Genomic DNA, 18,608 nt, shown 5'->3' with positions numbered 1-18,608 from the left:
TAGCAAAATCTATCCTTTCAAAGCAAGATTGTGTACTTAGTAGTTTGTAGGGGAGGGTAGAGACAGGTTGTAATTGCACCTGTGAGAAATTGAAAGGACTTCGCCCTAGTCACTTGGGGTGGTGCTGGTAGGAGGTGGTGTTGCAGGGGCAGTACTCCTAAGTGTAGAATGAAATCCTGGATATTTGTGACCTGTTTTTCTGGATCCGTTTGGAGAACTCTAAATGATAAAGACAATTTTTTTCATTTGTTTTGAGTTAAATGAATGACTAGCACAATTCGTTTGGACATTTTGGCTTGTTTCAGGTGCTAATTGTTTCTTTCTCTTAGCTTAATTGGTGCAATAACCTGCTGAACATAGGATATGACACTGAGAGTGGGTCTGACCCATTTCCACTGGGGAGATGAGTGGACACCTTTGGTGGGTGGTTGTGGCTCTGGAGTAGAAAGCCAGGCTGGTGGTAGATTGTGGCATTTTACTCTAAGCCACGTGTATAGTGACAATATGAAAAATAAGGACGCAGATACACATTTTAATTTCTGGAGACTGTTCATTTTTGCAGCATTAAAAGACATTGGTAATCATGATCAGCTTATTTAACAGTTAACAGTCCTAATTTTATGAAATAAGGTATGTTTTAAGGATATGCAACCTGAAAATCATAACTTTTAAAACAAGGCTTTTAAGATACTATTTTTAACTTGGATTTTTTGTTTTTCTTTACTCTTTTAAAATTTTTGTATGTTTCTTAGGATGGTTGCAGAGTTTAGAGCCGTTTTGGGTGGCTGATCTTGCATTTTCTACCACCCTTCTTGGTCAGTTTTTAGAGGATATGGAGGCATATGCTGAGGTGAGTATATAGAAACCTGAGTTATTTCATAAGATTTCAGTTAAGAACAAGAACAAGACAGAAATCTTAAACAGTGCTAGATTGATTGATTTATTGATTGATTTTGAAGTTTATTTATTTATTTTGAGAGAGAAAGAGAGAGAGAGAGAGAGAGAGAGAGAGAGAGAGAGAGAATGAGAATCCCAAGCACGCTCCACACTGTCAGTACAAAGACTGAGGGGCTCGAATCCACAAGCCGTGAGATCGTGACCTGAGCCAAAATCAGATGTCACATGCTCAACCGACTGACCCATTCAGACACACGTAGATTTATTTTTAAAATAATTCAGACCACTTGACATTTGAATAGAAATTACAAGGCAGTTAAAATATTTTAATTTTTTTTTTTTAGATGTGTGTTTTTTGTTTTTTAATTTTTAAAGAGTGCGAGCCAGGGAGAAGGGCAGAGGGGAGAGAGAGAGATAGGATCTCAAGCAGGCTTCGTACTCAGTGTGGAGCCCAAAGTGGGGCTTGATCCCATAACTCTGGGATCATGAGCTGAACCAAAATCAAGAGTCAGATGCTCAGCCAACAGAGCCACCCACGTGTCCCTTACATGTTGTTTTTAAGTTACCAGCTGCATTACCGGAAAGACTGAAAGAAAAATAGCAGGACTTATTTTGCAAAACTTGAAATAATTCTGGTTGCTAGTAGTTTTCTGAAGACATTTTCTGTAGTTCATTTTTATTTTCTGTTACTAAAAGTATTAAAAGTAAAGTGAATTGATATTGTATACAAGCCTCTAAAGACTTTTCTTTCACATACACTGAGGATCTTGGGTCATGCTTTGGAGGATAAGCCTTGGCTTCAGCAGACTCTGCAGTTGTATAAGTGCAGTGTGTCCACTTTAAGGGTCCTGCTCAAGTCTCTGTTATTGGGTCTTGGGTTTCCTGGCCCACTGCTCAGGACTTAAATCGGCCATGTCCTGTGTGAACCTCTGTGTTTCTTCTCTACTCAGAACTGCCATGATTCTTGTGTGGTGTTTGAGGCTCCCATAATGATTCAGCTTTGTCTTTGCTATTTTGAGCCTTTCAGAGAAGAATGAAGGGAGTATTTTGCTTGTATGTGTTTCTTTGCCTCCACACTTAGAATATCTTTGTTCCTGGCCTGCCTTTAAAGCTGATCTGTATCAGTGAAGCTGCCCATTTTAGTTTGTAACAGTTCTGTCCCCCCCAACCCTCTTCTGGTATTTATAAGATCTCATTCCCTTCAATTATTTCGGTGCCTAATTATATGTAGGTGTATGTGGGTTCTAGTATCCTATTTTTTGCCAATCTTTTTCTTTGAGTATATCTTATCTCCTTAACTAGATTTGTAAACCAGATTTTATAATTTGTTAACACTTCACTTCCCTTCGCTCTTTGTGTGCATGGTGTTCATGTAGGGATACTTACTGTTGAGTTGAGTGGCTCAAAGAATACCTGGAGTAAGATTTTGGCAGAAACCAATTCCGGAATGGCAAAAGTTTCTGGCTTCATTTATACCTGTATGTAACAGAGTATATGTACTAGAATTAATTTTTCCTCAATACCTATCTGAGTTGGTATGAGAAGTTATTTCCTTAATCTGTTGAGGTTATTTTGGCTTATTTAAATATTGGCTTGTTAATTCGAGAAGTCAGATTCATTTTTACATTTAGATTCATGTTTCTTTTTCTGATTTCTGATAGGCTAAAATTACTTTATTTGTAAAAATCTATTACAAAATTAATTGACTTAAAAATTGGGAGTTTTTTGGGGCACCTGGGCGGCTCAGTCAGTTGGGTGTCTGACTCTTGATTTTGGCTCACGTCATGATCTCATGGTTTGTGGGATTGAGCCCTACGTCAGGTTCTGAGCTGACAGTGCAGAGCCTGCTTGGAATTCTCTCTCTCTCTTTCTGTCTCAATGAATAAACCTTTAAAATAAACTTTTAAAAATGGGAGTTTTTTGGGTTTTTTTGAACAATGTCCTACTTTAAACATTTAAAAAAAAATTTTTTTTAATGTTTATTTTTGAGAGAGAGAGCCAGAGCATGAACAGGAGAGGGGCCGAGAGAGAGAGAGAGAGAGAGAGAGAGAGAGACAGAATCCAAAGCAGGCTCCAGGCTCTGAGCTGTCAACACAGAGCCCAACTCAGGGCTCAAACCCACGAACCGTGAGATCACGACCTGAGCCAAAGGTGGATGCTCAACTGACTGAGCCACCAAGGCGCCCTGAACAATGTCCTACTTAAATAAGAGTGCTGTGATTTCACATCTAGGACCTCAGCCATGTGGCCTCTGGGGAGTCGGTGGATGAAGATGTTCCTCCTCCGTCTGTGTCCTTACCAAAGCTGGCAGCTCTTCTCCGGGTGTTCAGTACTGTAGTGAGGAGCATTGGGGAACGCTTCAGCCCAATTAGAGGTCCTCCAATTACTGAGGCGTATGTAACAGATGTAAGTGTCTTTAGGACTTTTAAGTATCATTCAAAAATGAAATGGTTGTGTATTGTAAATGTTTCTCTTTACCTTGTGAACTATGTTATTAACTCTTCATTTGTTTAGTATGTAGGTACATATGTGGCTGCTTTCTTAAATCACCAGGAAAGTAGGGAATCCTGTTGTATCCCTCTTCTTTCCCCACCCCCATATGAGACGAAGGCTACACTGCATTTTAAAATGTGCAAAGTTGTATCTCATGAGATCCTTCATAAATGCATTATTCTTGTTCTTTTAATATTCTTTTAAAATCTTTCATAAAATTAATAATTTTGCTTTTCAACTACTGAGTTTAGTTTTTCAGCATAATAAGAATAGTACATTACAGAGCAATCCTCAAAAAGTAGTTTTCTTCTGAGCATGGCAGGATGAAACAACTTGATAGCCTGACATCAAAGGTTATAAAGTTATAAGAACTTAAATACATAGTAGTGTGAGATCAGTTATAAGAGGCAGTGTGATTGCCCCTCTTCAGCAGCCCCAAACGTGAGCTGCACTGTATTAGTCTAGGGAGTGGCTCTGTCTGATAGAAATGAGAAGGGAACCTGTCACTGGCTGTGCTTGAAGAAGAAGGGAGAAACATGCATGGTGTAGTCATAAAAGGTTAAATGATTAAAATTTTACTGTTAGGATAAAACTCTCATGTTTATTTACTTCTGTTGAATACATTGCTAGATAAAATAGGATATTAATTGTATATGTAATTTTTGGTAAGTTAATTGTGTATTTGAACAGAAATGTCAGATCTTGAAGATAATTAAAACCAGCATTTTGATAGTTTAAACCTGAACAAGATGATTTAATATCTTCAGGGTTGATGATTGTTAGTGTTGAAATAAGGGCAATAAACTCAGATATAAAACAAAAGGAAAGAACAGTCCTTTCCCAGGGTAGTTATATATTTATTATATTCTTTTATGAAGGTCTTCTAGGCCTTTTTAACCTATAGGTTGAAGCCTGGATGTAGTGATTATTGAATATTACAGAAAAATATACTGTGTCAATTTGTTGGCTTTTTCTTAACTTACTTTTATTAGAAATTTAGTACATTAATAGTGATGCTTATTGTTTAGTGGGGTTTTTGGTTGGAAGTTACATGATTTTCATAATCCTCAACTAGGTATTGTATGTTATGAATGAGAGTTTTGTTTCCAAAGAGGCCATCAGTACATGAACTTTCATAAGCTAAGGTGACTAGGATATTTAGTTTTAAAAGATTGATTACCAAAAGCCCAAGTGCTTTAATGGAGAAAGATTATTTTCATGGCTGGTTTATTCCCATGTTAATACTGTTACTGTTCTCAGTACTGGTGTATTTCATGAATATAAAAATTCTGAGCTTCAGCCATTTGGTCACTTTAGGTGGGGGGAGGGAGGGTGATAGAAATTGGGTATGAAAGAAATAGAGGATGGCAAATTCCATTTTCTGTCACAGTAGTACTTTAGAATTTTTTAGGCAAGATCATTGTGTGTATTTTACTAAAGATACCCTTGTTATTCAGCCACTGAGAGCTAGAATATTAAGAGACTACTGACAAGGCAGGCAGTTAATTTTCAGTTGAAACTGCATTAAATAGAAACTATTTTTTTTACTCTGTGGAAGCATGTGAATTTTTTTAAAAAGCTGCTTGTTCTCCCCATTTGCAGGTTCTGTACAGAGTAATGAGATGTGTGACGGCTGCAAACCAAGTGTTTTTTTCTGAGGCTGTGTTGACAGCTGCTAATGAGTGTGTTGGTGTTTTGCTCGGCAGCTTGGATCCTAGCATGACTATACATTGTGACATGGTCATTACATATGGATTAGATCAACTGGAGAATTGCCAGACATGCGGTACAGATTATATCATCTCAGTCTTGAATTTACTCACATTGGTATGTGAATTCTTGTTTGTTGCTTTTTAATATGTTTGTTCATTCAGGCCCTTAAATTAGTGTAGAAGAAGTGAAGGCCTTGGTTGTTGTTCTTTTAAGAGTGCGTTAATTAGTCGTATTTACATAATCTAGTTTGCTTTTGCTCTGTTATCTGTTTACTTTTAGTGTTTGATCTTAATATAGCTTTTTTCCCTGTCTCTCTTTTTGTGGATGAAACATTGTCCTTCACATAAGACTGTCGAGTACACATGATAAATACTGTATCGGTACTTGATAGCTATTTTGAAAGACCTTGTTCTGTTTTGTTTCCCAAATCAAACTTGTTTTATAGTGTTTATTCTTTCCTTAATCATAAATATTTCCCTTCCTCTCCGTGTTTTATTATGGGCATTTTGAAGGGTATTAAAAAAATAGAATAGCATAATGAATCTTTGTATTATTTCTATAATTAGAAACACATGGTCCATCTGGTTTCCTCTAGGCCTCTGACTCTGTCTTCCTTGCTGTGCTTCCATCCCCAACTGAATTGTTTTAAAGCAAATTGTAGCTGATGTTCTGCTGAACATTTCTGCCAATTGCCAATGTAAAAAAATGCCCATATTTAAGTGTAGATACATGTATCCTATTTAAGTGTCTCAACATTTAAATGTTACAATGTTAAGGACTTAAAATATAGTTTAGATATATTACGTTTTTAATTAATATTTTTCAGAACAGTTTTTAAGGTTTTAGAGAAAAATTGAGCCTTAAGTACAGAGTTCCCATACTCTCTACCACAGTAGTTCCCCTCATTATTAACTAATCTTGTTTAGTACTAGATAACATTTATTACAATTGATGAACCAAATTGACAGGTTATTAAGTGAGGTCCATAGTTTACCTTAGGGTTCCACTCTTTGGATTATACATTCTAAGGTTTTGACAAATGAATAATGCCACCATTATAGTATCATACTAAATGGTTTTCCTGCCTGCAGATCCCTTGTACTCTACCAATTCATCCCTCCCGAATCCTGGTAACCACTGATATTTTTACTGTATACATAGTTTAGCCTTTTCCACGAGGTCTTATCATTGGAATCAGTGTGTCGCTGTTTCAGATTGGCTTCTTTCTGTTAGCCTTTTGCCTTTAAAAACGGTTTCTTGTCCTTTTCTGTCTTGATAGCTCACTTCTTTTTGTTTTATTCTTTTAGATTGTTGAACAGATAAATACAAAACTGCCATCGTCATTTGTAGAAAAACTGTTTATACCATCATCTAAACTACTATTTTTGCGTTATCATAAAGAAAAGGAGGTAAGTGATGCCCTGATAAGAACTTCTGGTAACTTAGGTCATTGAAGGGTTGACCTGAGTTGCCTATTAGGCTACATAAATGAAATTGAGTGAAATGCTAAATACTGGATTTAAAATACAATGATTACAGTGATCCCTTTAACTTAGTATTTGTTGATTGTCAGACTGATGGGCAGCTATTCTTTTCATATTTCCGTAATTTGTTTTTATCAAGTTTTATTAAAATTTCATAAAACAAGCAGCTATCTTTTTAAAGTTATAAGTTCAGAAGTACTGTGTATGTCATAAATTTAACTATTAGCTTTTCAACTGACTCCCAGTCAGAACCGCGACAGATTTTCCAAGTAGTTGTTGAAAAACCAATTTTAACAAATTGCTCTTTTTGTGTGTGTTTTGATACTTTTATGAACTCTTAATTTAGAGGACCCTTTCTCTCTAATAAGGTTTTGAAAATGTTTAAAATTTATTTACTTTGAGAGAGCATGCATGAGCGCATGCCATGCACGTACGTTATGGGGAAGGGCAGAGAGAGAGAGAGAGAGAGAGAGAGAGAGAGAGAGAGAGAGAGAGAGAGAGAGAGAGAGAGAGAATCCCAAGCTGGCTCTGCACCATCAGCGCAGAGCCCGACACAGGGCGGGAGCCCACCCTCTGAGCCGAAGTCAAGAGTTGGACGCTTAACTGACTAAACCACCCAAGCGCCTCTGAAAATTTTTATAAACTTTTTGATGCATGTAGGTTCTTTAAGGTTGGATTTTTAAAGAAATTAAGGTCTCTGATGTTCTGGACAGTGAATTTCTTAGTCTTCAAATTGATTTGTATCATCACATTAGGCAGCTAGTAATTTTATTTTCCATTTAGTTATCACTCTCCTGCATTCTCTTTTGAAGGTTGTTGCAGTAGCCCATGCTGTTTATCAAGCAGTGCTTAGCCTGAAGAACATTCCTGTTTTGGAGACTGCCTATAAATTAATTCTGGGGGAAATGACTTGTGCCCTAAACAATCTGCTACATAGTCTACAGCTTCCTGATGCCTGTTCTGAAATAAAACACGAGGCTTTTAAAAATCATGTATTCAATGTAGACAATGCCAAATTTGTAGTTATATTTGACCTCAGTGCCCTGACTACAATTGGAAATGCCAAAAACTCGCTAATTGGGGTGAGTCTTTACTTGTAGTGGCTTTGTTTTAATCTCATTTAAGCCTCTTGTCATTGCATGTTTATTTCATTTACTGTTATCATGTCGGTGTGTCTCTGGAGTCACTGTAGAACAAAGTGCCATATTTAGGACATGCCTGGATAATTAAAATTGACAGGAATATTTTCTTGTCGTTAGATTTCGTTTTCTTCTTCTTTTCCTTGACAGCCTTTGAAGAGATTTTTTTCACATTTGTTTTATTTTTAGGAAAATGTCTTCTATGCATTTCTGTTGACTCTAGCATACCTATTAAAAATTTGTCAACATTTTCTACAGCTCAAATTTGTGTAGTTCTTTTAATACACAGCTCCTTCTTCCCTGCTTTTCTCCTTCTGTTCACTAAAGTTAGTGCTTACAGATGGTTTTACTTTTTGACTGCCTACTTTTCTCTAGGAATACTCATATATTCTTTCTTTTGGGGAAAAGAATAAAGATAACTTTCCTTTAAGAAATTTGAAGTGACCTTGCTTTTTTGATTTATAATTATTGCTGATATGTATATTTTCCCCTTCTGTTAGACCTTGAAGGATTGAAAAACATTGCTTCTAATAAAAAATAATAGGATATAATTAAGAGATAAAGTTTCCTAAGAGGGAAGGGAGGGAAAAGCCAACATTTGATGTTTATACTTGCATGCTCTCGTGATCAGATTGCCTTGTGTCGCTCCGCGTATAGCTCCTCTTTTCACTGCTCCTTATGGCAGATGTTGGAAGGAGACAGTAAACTCTACTCAGACCCTAACCTTTCATTGTTGAGCATTTCTTACTGTGTATAGATTTGAGGAGGTTTTTGTCTTGCACTCTGGAAACAGTATCGGGAAGGGACAGTCAGGTGGAATGGAGTATGTTGGCCGTGGAAGGAAAAGGGAAAGATGGAAAAGGCTTAGAGTGGCAGGAGGTACCTTTTTTCTCATTGGACAGGGCACCTTGCCATTTGCAGCAGAGGGAAAATTGAGGAGAGGCAGTCTAGTCTAGTACACTAAAGGGTACCGAGTGCTTTGTTTAGATCAGGAATTAGTAGACTTTGGCCCGTGAGCCAAGTACAGCTCAATACCTATTTTTGTTTTTCTTTTTAAAAAACAATGTTTATTGACATTGAATTCACATACCATATAATTCCCATTTAAATTCAAGGATTTATAGTATGTATAAAGATAGTATAGTATTGTATGTATATATATATACTATATTTACTGTAGTAAATATGGTATGTAGTAAATATGGTACGTATAAAAAGTTTCTGTAAGGAAACTTTTCTGGAAACAGCCACTCTGATTTATGTTTTTGTCCATGGCTGTTTTCTCACCGCCCTGGCAGAGTTGAAGAGGTGACCATTGCAACAGAGGTATCACCTGACCTGCAAAGTCTAAAATACTTACTTTCTTCACAAAAAGTGAATGCTGACCCCAGGTTTAATGCACTAGATTGTTTCTGGATTTAAATCTGTGGTTTTAGACTTTAAAAATGTGTGCACATATTTTGAAGGACAAGCGTGTCTTAGAGAAAACAAACATTTACTCTCTTTTTACGTCATCAGATGTGGGCACTGTCTCCAACTGTCTTTGCCCTCCTGAGTAAGAATCTGATGATTGTGCACGGTGACTTGGCTGTTCACTTCCCTGCCATTCAGTATGCAGTGCTCTACACGTTGTATTCTCATTGTACCAGGTACTGTGCTGTACGGATACTTAAAATAATTTCTTTTTAATTTTTATGAGGGAAGATGGGCACTTGAAAGTGTTGACTTTGGAACTGCTTTTTTAAAAAAAATTAGAGATGAAAGATGATTTTTCTTTTGTCTTCCAGGCACGATCACTTTATATCTAGTAGTCTTAGTTCTTCGTCCCCGTCTTTGTTTGATGGAGCTGTGATTAGTACTGTAACTACAGCTACAAAAAAACATTTCTCAATTATATTAAATCTCCTGGGAATATTGCTTAAGAAAGATAATCTTAACCAGGACACAAGGTAACTAAGTGCTAATTTCATAATATGAGGTGTTCTTAACTTTCATTAACTTAGCTGCATAATTTGAGGGTAAGAAATCCAGCCTTAAGGCAGTGGGGTAGAGCAGCCTCTTCGTTACGGCACACTTGAAAATACAGCTTTATTATTTAATCCAGGATTTCTTTTTCTTTCCCGAAAGAATTGAATGAAACCTCCCTGCCTGCAGTTGTGTAGAAGAATGTACCTATACAGTTTTTTTATATTCTGTGCTACACCTTCTGGTTTGGGGAGATTTTCTTAAAAGGCATTCAACTTTTTGACAAAGGAATTTCTATAGTTTGAATTTTTGTTTTCTGTTGCTTGAGATAGTTAAAAAGCCAAAAGCAAACCAATGTAAGAAGAATAGATTATTTTAAAGCTTTTCTTTCTCTCTTTCTTTCTCTCTTTCTTTCTCTTTAATGTAAAATCAGTCGTATATTTTGTGTTTCAGGAAACTGTTAATGACGTGGGCTTTGGAAGTGGCTGTTTTAATGAAGAAGTCTGAAACATATGCACCTTTATTCTCTCTTCCATCTTTCCATAAATTTTGTAAAGGCCTTTTAGCCAACAGTAAGATTCTGTGATTTTTAAAGATTTTGTTAATCTACACTTGAAAGGGGTCTTTAGTAAAATGAGAGAAAGATAGTCACTTGAACATTTTCATAACATGAAATGTATAATTCCCATCTCGGGGCAGATGCATAATCTGTCTTAGCTTTTGTTATTTTTTTTAATGTTTGTTTATTTTTGAGAGGGGGGGGAGGCAGTGTGTGCATGCGCGCATGTGGGCAGGGAGGGACAGAGAGCGAGAGAGACATAGAATTGGAAGGACACTCTTGGCCCCGAGCTGTCAGCACAGAGCCTGACGCAGGGCTTGAACACACAAACTGTGAGATCATGACCTGAGCCAAAGTAGGAACCTTAACCGACTGAGCCAGCCAGGTGCCCCAAATTTTGGTATTCTTAATACATGAAAAATAAATTGTTTTTAAGTGGTTGTCACATTTTAAAATCTTACAAAAATATTTATACATTCCATATACTTTTGAAATTTCCTTCAGAAAAAGGTTTGGGTGAAGACTAGTAACTTTAAGTGGGTTTTATTGAACGTATCGTTTTCCCAGCTGTTACTGCCAGTGATGGTTCTAGGCAGGAGCAATGCCTAGTTCGTGGTGTGGGCGCTCACTATTTGTTGAACGAGTGAGTGTGTTCAGGAAGTTATGATGTACTGGCATGTGATTTCTTGTGGCAAACTGAAAGTATCTTTTAATTCCTGTTAATAGCTCTTGTTGAAGACGTGAATATCTGTCTGCAAGCCTGCAGCAGTCTACATGCTTTGTCGTCTTCCTTGCCAGATGATCTTCTACAGCGGTATGGACTAAAGCTTCTATCTTCTGACCCTGGTCCTAGTACCCTGGAACTGTTGCTGCACTTCTTTCTGTTACCTGTTTCGTTTTTTTGTAGGTGTGTTGATGTTTGCCGTGTTCAGCTTGTCCACAGTGGAACTCGCATTCGACAAGCATTTGGAAAGCTGTTGAAGTCAATTCCTTTAGATGTTGTCTTGAGGTATAACAGTTGTGTTAGAACAAACACATCCCTCCCACTATGTTTTAACTGCCTAGTAGTCCTTCAGTTTAAGAAACGACAAATTGCCTATTAGTGAATCAGTGTCACATCTTGTGTGGCACTTCTCAGTGACTGAAGACATGTCAAAGGATCAAATTGTCCAGGTCTAGAAGAAAGTAACAAAGTTTAATATTTTTTATAAACTTAGAAGCTCATGGTAATAAGTACCTAATAATTTATATAATAGGGTGCCAAAATGTGTTTCTTAGTAGTTCAGTTATTTGAAAAACTCAACTGTAATCTTTATTTTTTACTAGGTTGATTTTGAAACTGTAATAATATTTTAGTGTCTGTTTTGAAGTCTGTTTTATTTTTTTACTTCTGCATTTAGTTGGCAAGGAAATAGCCCATTTACAGTATGAACTAGCCTGTTCACTAAAACATTTTGTGTAACAGTGACTTTATTTTCTGTCTACAGCAATAACAATCACACAGAAATTCAAGAAATTTCTTTAGCATTAAGAAGTCACATGAGTAAAGCACCGAGTAACACATTCCACCCACAAGATTTCTCTGATGTTATTAGTTTTATTTTATATGGGAATTCTCATAGAACAGGGTAAGATTTTCTTTGACTCTTTCATCTGGGAAAAGCAACCTAAATGTACTTGAATATCTTGACCCTACACCCATTTTTGGAGAGAATATGTCAGGAGTGGCAGAAGAGAAAGTGATATCTTCTCAAATGGGTTATTTTAGTTTCCAGCAGTAGGAAGAATTGCTTCGAAGATAGCATCTGAAGAAACAAAAATGCGCTTTAAAATTGAGTGATGAAATATGTTTGACAGTTAACTGTTCTGACTTAGTCATTAATGCTTGAGGAGAGGCCTGGGGACATAGTCATTCTGCAGGTGCTGAGTTGCAGTGAATGTTTTATCCTGATAGCCAAATTCTCATGGGCCATTTACCGTAATAATCCTTCCACATCGCACCCCATCCTGTTTTAACTGTAAAAGACCTCCTCAGCATGAAAGGTAGGGATATAATGCTTCTCAGTGTTAAGGGTTTTTCCTTTTGACCTAGGAAAAATTGTAGTCCCCTACGCCTGTTCCCCTTGCAAATTTTTTTATTTTTTATTTTTTTTTATTTAATGAAGTTGTCATTGTCTGTTAAATATGAAACTACTTTTCCCAGGAAGGACAATTGGTTAGAAAGATTGTTCTATAGCTGCCAGAGACTGGATAAGCGTGACCAATCAACAATTCCCCGAAATCTTCTAAAGACAGATGCCGTCCTTTGGCAGTGGGCTATTTGGGAAGCAGCACAGTTCACTGTGCTTTCTAAGTTGAGAACCCCACTGGGCAGAGCTCAGGATACGTTCCAGACAATTGAAGGTAAGTGGCTTTGTGCTTTTTCAAACTTGGTGATAGAAGTACCTTTAAACCCTATATTAAGAAATGATGGGGGCTCCTGGGTGGCTCAGTCAGTTAAGTGTCATAGGCTTGATAGCGGATCCGGTCATGATCTCATGGTTTGTGGGACCAGGCCCCTCTTTGCGCTCTGTACTTGTAGCGTGGAGCCTACTTTGGATTCTCTCTCTCCCTCTCTTTCTGCCCTTCCCACTTGCGTGTGCTCTCTCTCTCTCTTTCTCCCTCTCTCTCTCTCTCAAAATAAATAAATAGCCTTTAAAAACAAAAGGGTTTCTTATCTTTGTTCAGAGATTTGAGGTTATATGCTTTTTTTATTCCTCAATAATTGATCAGTCTTTCAGATAATATTTGCTAAAATAACCTTTCATTGAATAATTGTGTTGACAACAGTATGGATGTCTTTTTTTGTTAAAAAAACTAGGGGGTTTGTGTTAAAACATTTTTCCCCCTTAAATAAAAGACCTTTCATGTTGTGAATTTTGTTTTTAAATGGTAGGTTAGAGAGGATGCTTGACAAATAGGAATTTGTGAAATTATCTCTAACTTCTAGAATCTTTAGAGATGTCTTTTAAATATGGAATTCTGTCTTTGCTTTAAGGTATCATTAGAAGTCTCGCGGCTCACACGTTAAACCCCGATCAAGATGTTAGTCAATGGACAACTGCAGACAATGATGAAGGCCACAGTAGCAACCAGCTTAGACTTGTTCTTCTTCTGCAGTATCTGGAAAATCTGGAGAAGTTAATGTATAACGCATATGAGGGGTGCGCTAATGCATTAACGTCACCTCCCAAGGTTGGTTCCAGTGGGTTGAGTGTTGCTTTGTAGCAGTTTCATGGTCAAGCCTGGCAGTGTGTGCAGAGCTGAAATCCCAGTAGTCTTGTGTATTTGAGACGTCTGTACCTAAAATTTTAACCAACCGTGAGCTCTTCTTTTTCTTTATTCTAAAGGTCATTAGGACTTTTTTCTATACCAATCGCCAAACTTGTCAAGACTGGCTGACGCGGATCCGACTCTCCATTATGAGGGTTGGGTTGTTGGCAGGCCAGCCTGCTGTGACAGTGAGGCATGGCTTTGACTTGCTTACAGAAATGAAGACAAATCTATCTCAGGTAAAGTGTATCTGGAGTTAATTTTAAATCTGTTGATTAGAAAAAGTTGAGTTTAATTCCTTGGTTGTGATTTAATCTATGAATGAAATAAGTTAAAATTTCTGTTCCAAGTCACTATTCATATTTTGTGCTAAGAACATGTCAAATGTTTAAGGGCTTGGAACTTTAAAGGTAGTTCTAAGAAACTTGTAGAAGAAATAGTTCTTGTAATCATTTTTAGTAACTATAATGTACAGGAGAGTGCAGGTAGTAGTTTTTTAACGTATGCGGAAGTGTATATAATGTTATAATGAATGGGAAGAGTGCTCGTTTATAAATGGGTTCAATAAACAATTGGAATCCAAAAATAACAAATGTTTCTTAATTCGATAATAGCAGTAGGCAATATTCAGACATAAAATTAATCATCCTTTAGTTCATGGTTATTTATATTTGACTTTTGCTTTATATTTACTGCATATGTTACTCCTACAGATAGCACAGTTTAAATTTGGGTAACTTTTTTTTTACTTTGTAAAGCCTGACACCATCTGCTGTTAAGCTTGTGTCAGTTACCTTTTGTAGCCACAGTATATGTGAAATTTCAAGAATTCTAAGCTAATAATGTAATGTTGTAAAAATAATTGTTAAATACACGTGCTTTTAAATGGGCTTCGGTTGTGATCAATGGTTGTAAATTTAGTAGATGCTTGAATTTTAATGGTATTGAGGTCTGTGGTTAATTGTTGTGAATGAACTTCCAGGGGAATGAATTGGAAGTAACCATCATGATGGTGGTAGAAGCTCTGTGTGAGCTGCATTGTCCTGAAGCCATACAGGGAATTGCTGTCTGGTCATCCTCCATTGCTGGCAAGAATCTTCTCTGGATTAATTCAGTGGCCCAGCAGGCAGAAGGGAGGTAAGTTGGAAGGTAGGAAATAGGTAATGGGATATCTTTACATTTAAACCCTCTGTATTCCTGGATAACATTGTAGTTAAATGTTAAAACAGCTTTGTTCAATTTCAGCAATTGAAACTCGCTGTGAATCGCTTTACTAGGAGTCATCTTTAGTCTGTTCTTTAACAGCAAAACTTAGATGCCTTTCTTACTTACAGATTAGTAAGAAATCCTCCTTAAAATAAGATCTGCCAATTACTTGCGTCATAATTGATAACCTTTCTTGTCAGAGTCTGGTACAAACTGTCCTTCATGGCTAGAGGGCTTGCTCATTAGCCCTGTGCACTCATTCTCTAGGTCAATGAATATGTATTGCAACAGACTGTGTATATTTATGTCCGTTTTCCCAAGTCTGGAAAATGTGGGAAAAATAGAAGAACTCATAATTACATCTGCTAGTGATAACTGTTAGTTTTGGTGTACGTGCCTCTATAGTTCTTTTTTCTTTTATATACAGTCTTCTCCCCATGTTTCTCAGAAATGGCTGTGTTTCTGCTACTCACATCATTTTGTGTATTCAGTAACCTTTAAAAAAATATTTTGGCATGTTAAATATTCTACAATGTTATTTTTAATGACGCAGTTGTATTTTTTGTGAGTGCACCATAATTTAACTTTCCTTATTCTTGGACAGTAAGGTTGTTTCTGATGTTTTTTACTAATCTTAATGTACCATGGCACTTAATTCTTCATAGTAAGCTATAGCTTATAATTTTGTTTCTTTTCTTTGAATTCATTCCTGCAAGTTGATTTACTAGAAGAAAGGCTACAGACCTTAAGGCTTATGATACATACTGTTGCAAAGTTATTGTACAGAAAAGAGATTCCATTTTATATCCTTAATGATAGAGTAACCCCTTTCCTTTGCTGTTGTGAATAGTGAGGGTCACTGAGAAACAACCACCCTGCCACCGTCATCAGTGAAGATAATTTGTTTTAATTTATATGTTTTTAGTAATGATTAATATAACTTTCCCCTTAAGTTCTATTGACCATATGTGATTTTTAAAAACAGATTTTTGTCTTCGTGGCCTCTCATATTTTCCTATACTGGTATGTCAAGTATAGGAAATCCTGCTATACTGATAGAGCAGGATTGTTGATGCGGTCTAATTTCTTGATTTATAATTTGTTTTTAATGTTTATGGTGTTTTTTCATACCTGGAAGTTTTAAATTACGCCATTAGTATCTGTTACTTTATGAATTCTTTTTTAAAACTTGTTCTTCTCCTTAGCCTTGGCATATAATGAGATCAGATACTTAATATTTCCTGTTATTTTATACTGCCTTTAAAAAAACTTTAATAGTGTGTACATTTATTTTCATTTGTTGTGAGGAAAAAATCTAATTTCGTGCACCCCACCCCACACCAAATAATTAATTCGTTATCTCTGCTCAGTTTATTTGAGTGATTAAGTTTTTTTTTTAGTTTTTTTGGAAATGAAGTCTGTGGCTAATTTAAAAGTAAGGACTATTTGAATTTGCATTGAAGGTTTGAGAAGGCCTCTGTGGAGTACCAGGAGCACCTGTGTGCCATGACAGGTGTCGATTGCTGCGTCTCCAGCTTTGACAAATCCGTTCTCACGTTGGCCAACGCTGGGCGAAACAGTGCCAGCCCCAAACATTCTCTGAATGGTGAGCGTCCCGGATTTAAATAAAAAGTCGTATACGCTCAGATAGTTTGTATTAATGATCCTGTTGTATAGTTTAGATTTCTCTGCTCATTAAAATATTTATAACTTCCCTGGATCTCTCTGTTTCATAAAATACATTTACTCAGGTGAATCCAGGAAAACTGTGCTATCCAAATCAACGGACTCTTCCCCCGAGGTTATAAATTATTTGGGAAATAAAGCATGTGAGTGTTACATTTCCATTGCGGACTGGGCTGCCGTGCAGGACTGGCAGAATGCTATCCACGACCTGAAAAAGAGCACCGGCAGCACTTCTCTCAACCTAAAGGCTGATTTCAACTACATAAAGTAAGGACTGTTTTTCAGCTAAATAAATTTTCAGCAACCTTAAAGTCTGCCTCTGTGGCAGAAAAATATTAAAATTGGTACCATCTACTACTGCAGCATGTTTGAAGTTCTAGTAATACTGCTGTTCAAAAAATGGCTCCAACGAGAAACCAGCGTTAGATGTGAGGAAGATACTCATACGGTGGAAAACAGACTTGTTAACTGTTGAAACGGTCATTTGATCTTCATTCTCAGAGCTTATGATTTTAAAATCAAAAGGAGTGGAAGCAAATTTGTTACTGCTTTAGGAAGGGTCACATTTGATGACTTTTCACGGTTGGTGGGCTCAAGCCCCACGTCAGGCTCTGTTCTGACAGCTTGGAGCCCGGAGCCTGCTTTGGATTCTGTGTCCCCCTCTCTGTCTACCCCTTCCCTGCTCACGCTCTGTCTCAAAAATAAGGAAACATTAGAAAAAAATGAACTTCTCAAAAATATTCTTGAGAGGACAGAGTTTATGAACATTTATAAAATCAACTCCCTTTCTTTTCATCTCCATGTTTCTCTGTGCATTTATTAATCCCTTAATTCAAAATGGAGGTACTGGGAGCCCCTGGCTGGCTGTGTCAGTAGAGCATGCAGTTCTTGATCTCAGGGTCATGAGTTCGAGTCCCATATTGGGTGTAGATATTATTTAAATAAATATTAAAATTAAAAAACAAAAACCAAAATATATGTACTGAATTTCTTAAATCAAAATTTGTGTACCCCCAAGAGGTTGGGACACAGGAGTCGTTAGCTGTCCTTCCCATTGTGGAGCTCAGCTTCTAGGGAGCAAATGGGTTAATGGGTAATTTTTCCATTGAGCATGTACTATGTGCCAGGCAGTGGGGTGTAGCACCTCATGAAACATGAATTCCGACTCTTGAGGAGTTCCCTTCTAGAGGGACACACAGGCAGATAGACAAGGTTGGGAATGCCATCAGCATGACATTTGGGCGAAGACTTAAGGAAACAGATCTGATGAAAGAATAATGTGCTTTGAGTGTTCTGGAAATGGCCCAGAAAGTGGCCCAGAGGCCACTATTACTGAAGCAGAGTCAATAATAGGAGATCAGGATAGAGGGTAGATGGGGAACTGGGAGAAGGACTTTGACTCCCAGTGATATGGAAAATCTTAGGTGAGATTTGAACAGGAGAGGCATGTCGTGATTTGACTTAGTCGTTCCCCCTGCTGTTGGGAAGAGACTGGAGGTGGACGACAGGGGTGGCAGCATGTAGACCATTTATCTGTGGGACAAAGGTGGAGGGAGGACAGACGCTGTTAGTTGAAGCAGGAGCACAGAGAACCAGGAGGTGTTTTTACGGTGCATATGAAACATGCGGAGGAGAGTAGTAAGCAGTTAAGAATTGGATTTGGAACAAAGGAGAAAAGTCTAAGCTAGAGAGTGATTCGGGGGTTCATTAGCATATAGGTGACAGTAAAAGACATTTTTTTTCTCTTCACACTTTATACTCCAGAGCCTTTGTAAGCCACGAAATCACAGATTAAGCTCTGGAGAAGGGTGAGTGAAAAGGAAAGAAGGCCAAGGTCAGAATCCTTACTAGCATCTTTGTTCCAGGAAGGGAGAGGAAGCCACTGATAAAAACAGAAAGACACTGAGGAGAGAAAAGTCCAAGATGTAGGAGAAGCAGACTGGAATAGTCAGTCTTGTCAGAAGCTCCAGAGATGACAAGCAAGAAGAGCTTTGTAGAGAGAGATCACGAGAAGCAGCTGGGTTGAGTAGTACTATTGGGTGGTGGAGAAAGTTGAAAATCAAAAGCTTTAGTTAGGTTACTTGGGTGGTGAGTTTTTCCTGAAGTCAAGGAGAGGAGGAGGCTGTGGCTGGAGGAGAATGTTGTGTAGTTACC

General features: G+C 37.4%; 1 protein-coding gene across 7 annotated transcripts in view; it reads left to right on the top strand.

Moving 5' to 3' along the window:
• Positions 1–18,608, top strand: part of SMG1 (SMG1 nonsense mediated mRNA decay associated PI3K related kinase) — a 137,360-nt gene that overhangs the window by 73,129 nt on the left and 45,623 nt on the right. For 6 of the 7 annotated variants that reach the window (XM_053213536.1, XM_053213537.1, XM_053213538.1 and 3 more), the window contains 16 exons: positions 753–850; positions 3,130–3,303; positions 4,993–5,217; positions 6,411–6,512; positions 7,400–7,669; positions 9,245–9,375; positions 9,514–9,675; positions 10,145–10,263; positions 10,977–11,259; positions 11,738–11,878; positions 12,454–12,653; positions 13,288–13,484; positions 13,640–13,801; positions 14,545–14,699; positions 16,232–16,374; positions 16,520–16,721. In XM_053213536.1, the coding sequence (XP_053069511.1) occupies positions 753–850; positions 3,130–3,303; positions 4,993–5,217; positions 6,411–6,512; positions 7,400–7,669; positions 9,245–9,375; positions 9,514–9,675; positions 10,145–10,263; positions 10,977–11,259; positions 11,738–11,878; positions 12,454–12,653; positions 13,288–13,484; positions 13,640–13,801; positions 14,545–14,699; positions 16,232–16,374; positions 16,520–16,721 (2,764 nt within the window). The remainder of the gene's footprint in view (positions 1–752; positions 851–3,129; positions 3,304–4,992; positions 5,218–6,410; positions 6,513–7,399; positions 7,670–9,244; positions 9,376–9,513; positions 9,676–10,144; positions 10,264–10,976; positions 11,260–11,737; positions 11,879–12,453; positions 12,654–13,287; positions 13,485–13,639; positions 13,802–14,544; positions 14,700–16,231; positions 16,375–16,519; positions 16,722–18,608) is intronic. The other variant, XM_027043167.2, reaches the window with a different exon arrangement.

This window comes from Acinonyx jubatus, chromosome E3, assembly GCF_027475565.1.
Source record: "Acinonyx jubatus isolate Ajub_Pintada_27869175 chromosome E3, VMU_Ajub_asm_v1.0, whole genome shotgun sequence".
Taxonomy (NCBI): Eukaryota; Metazoa; Chordata; class Mammalia; order Carnivora; family Felidae; genus Acinonyx; species Acinonyx jubatus.
This window is presented reverse-complemented; position numbering and strand designations above follow the sequence as displayed.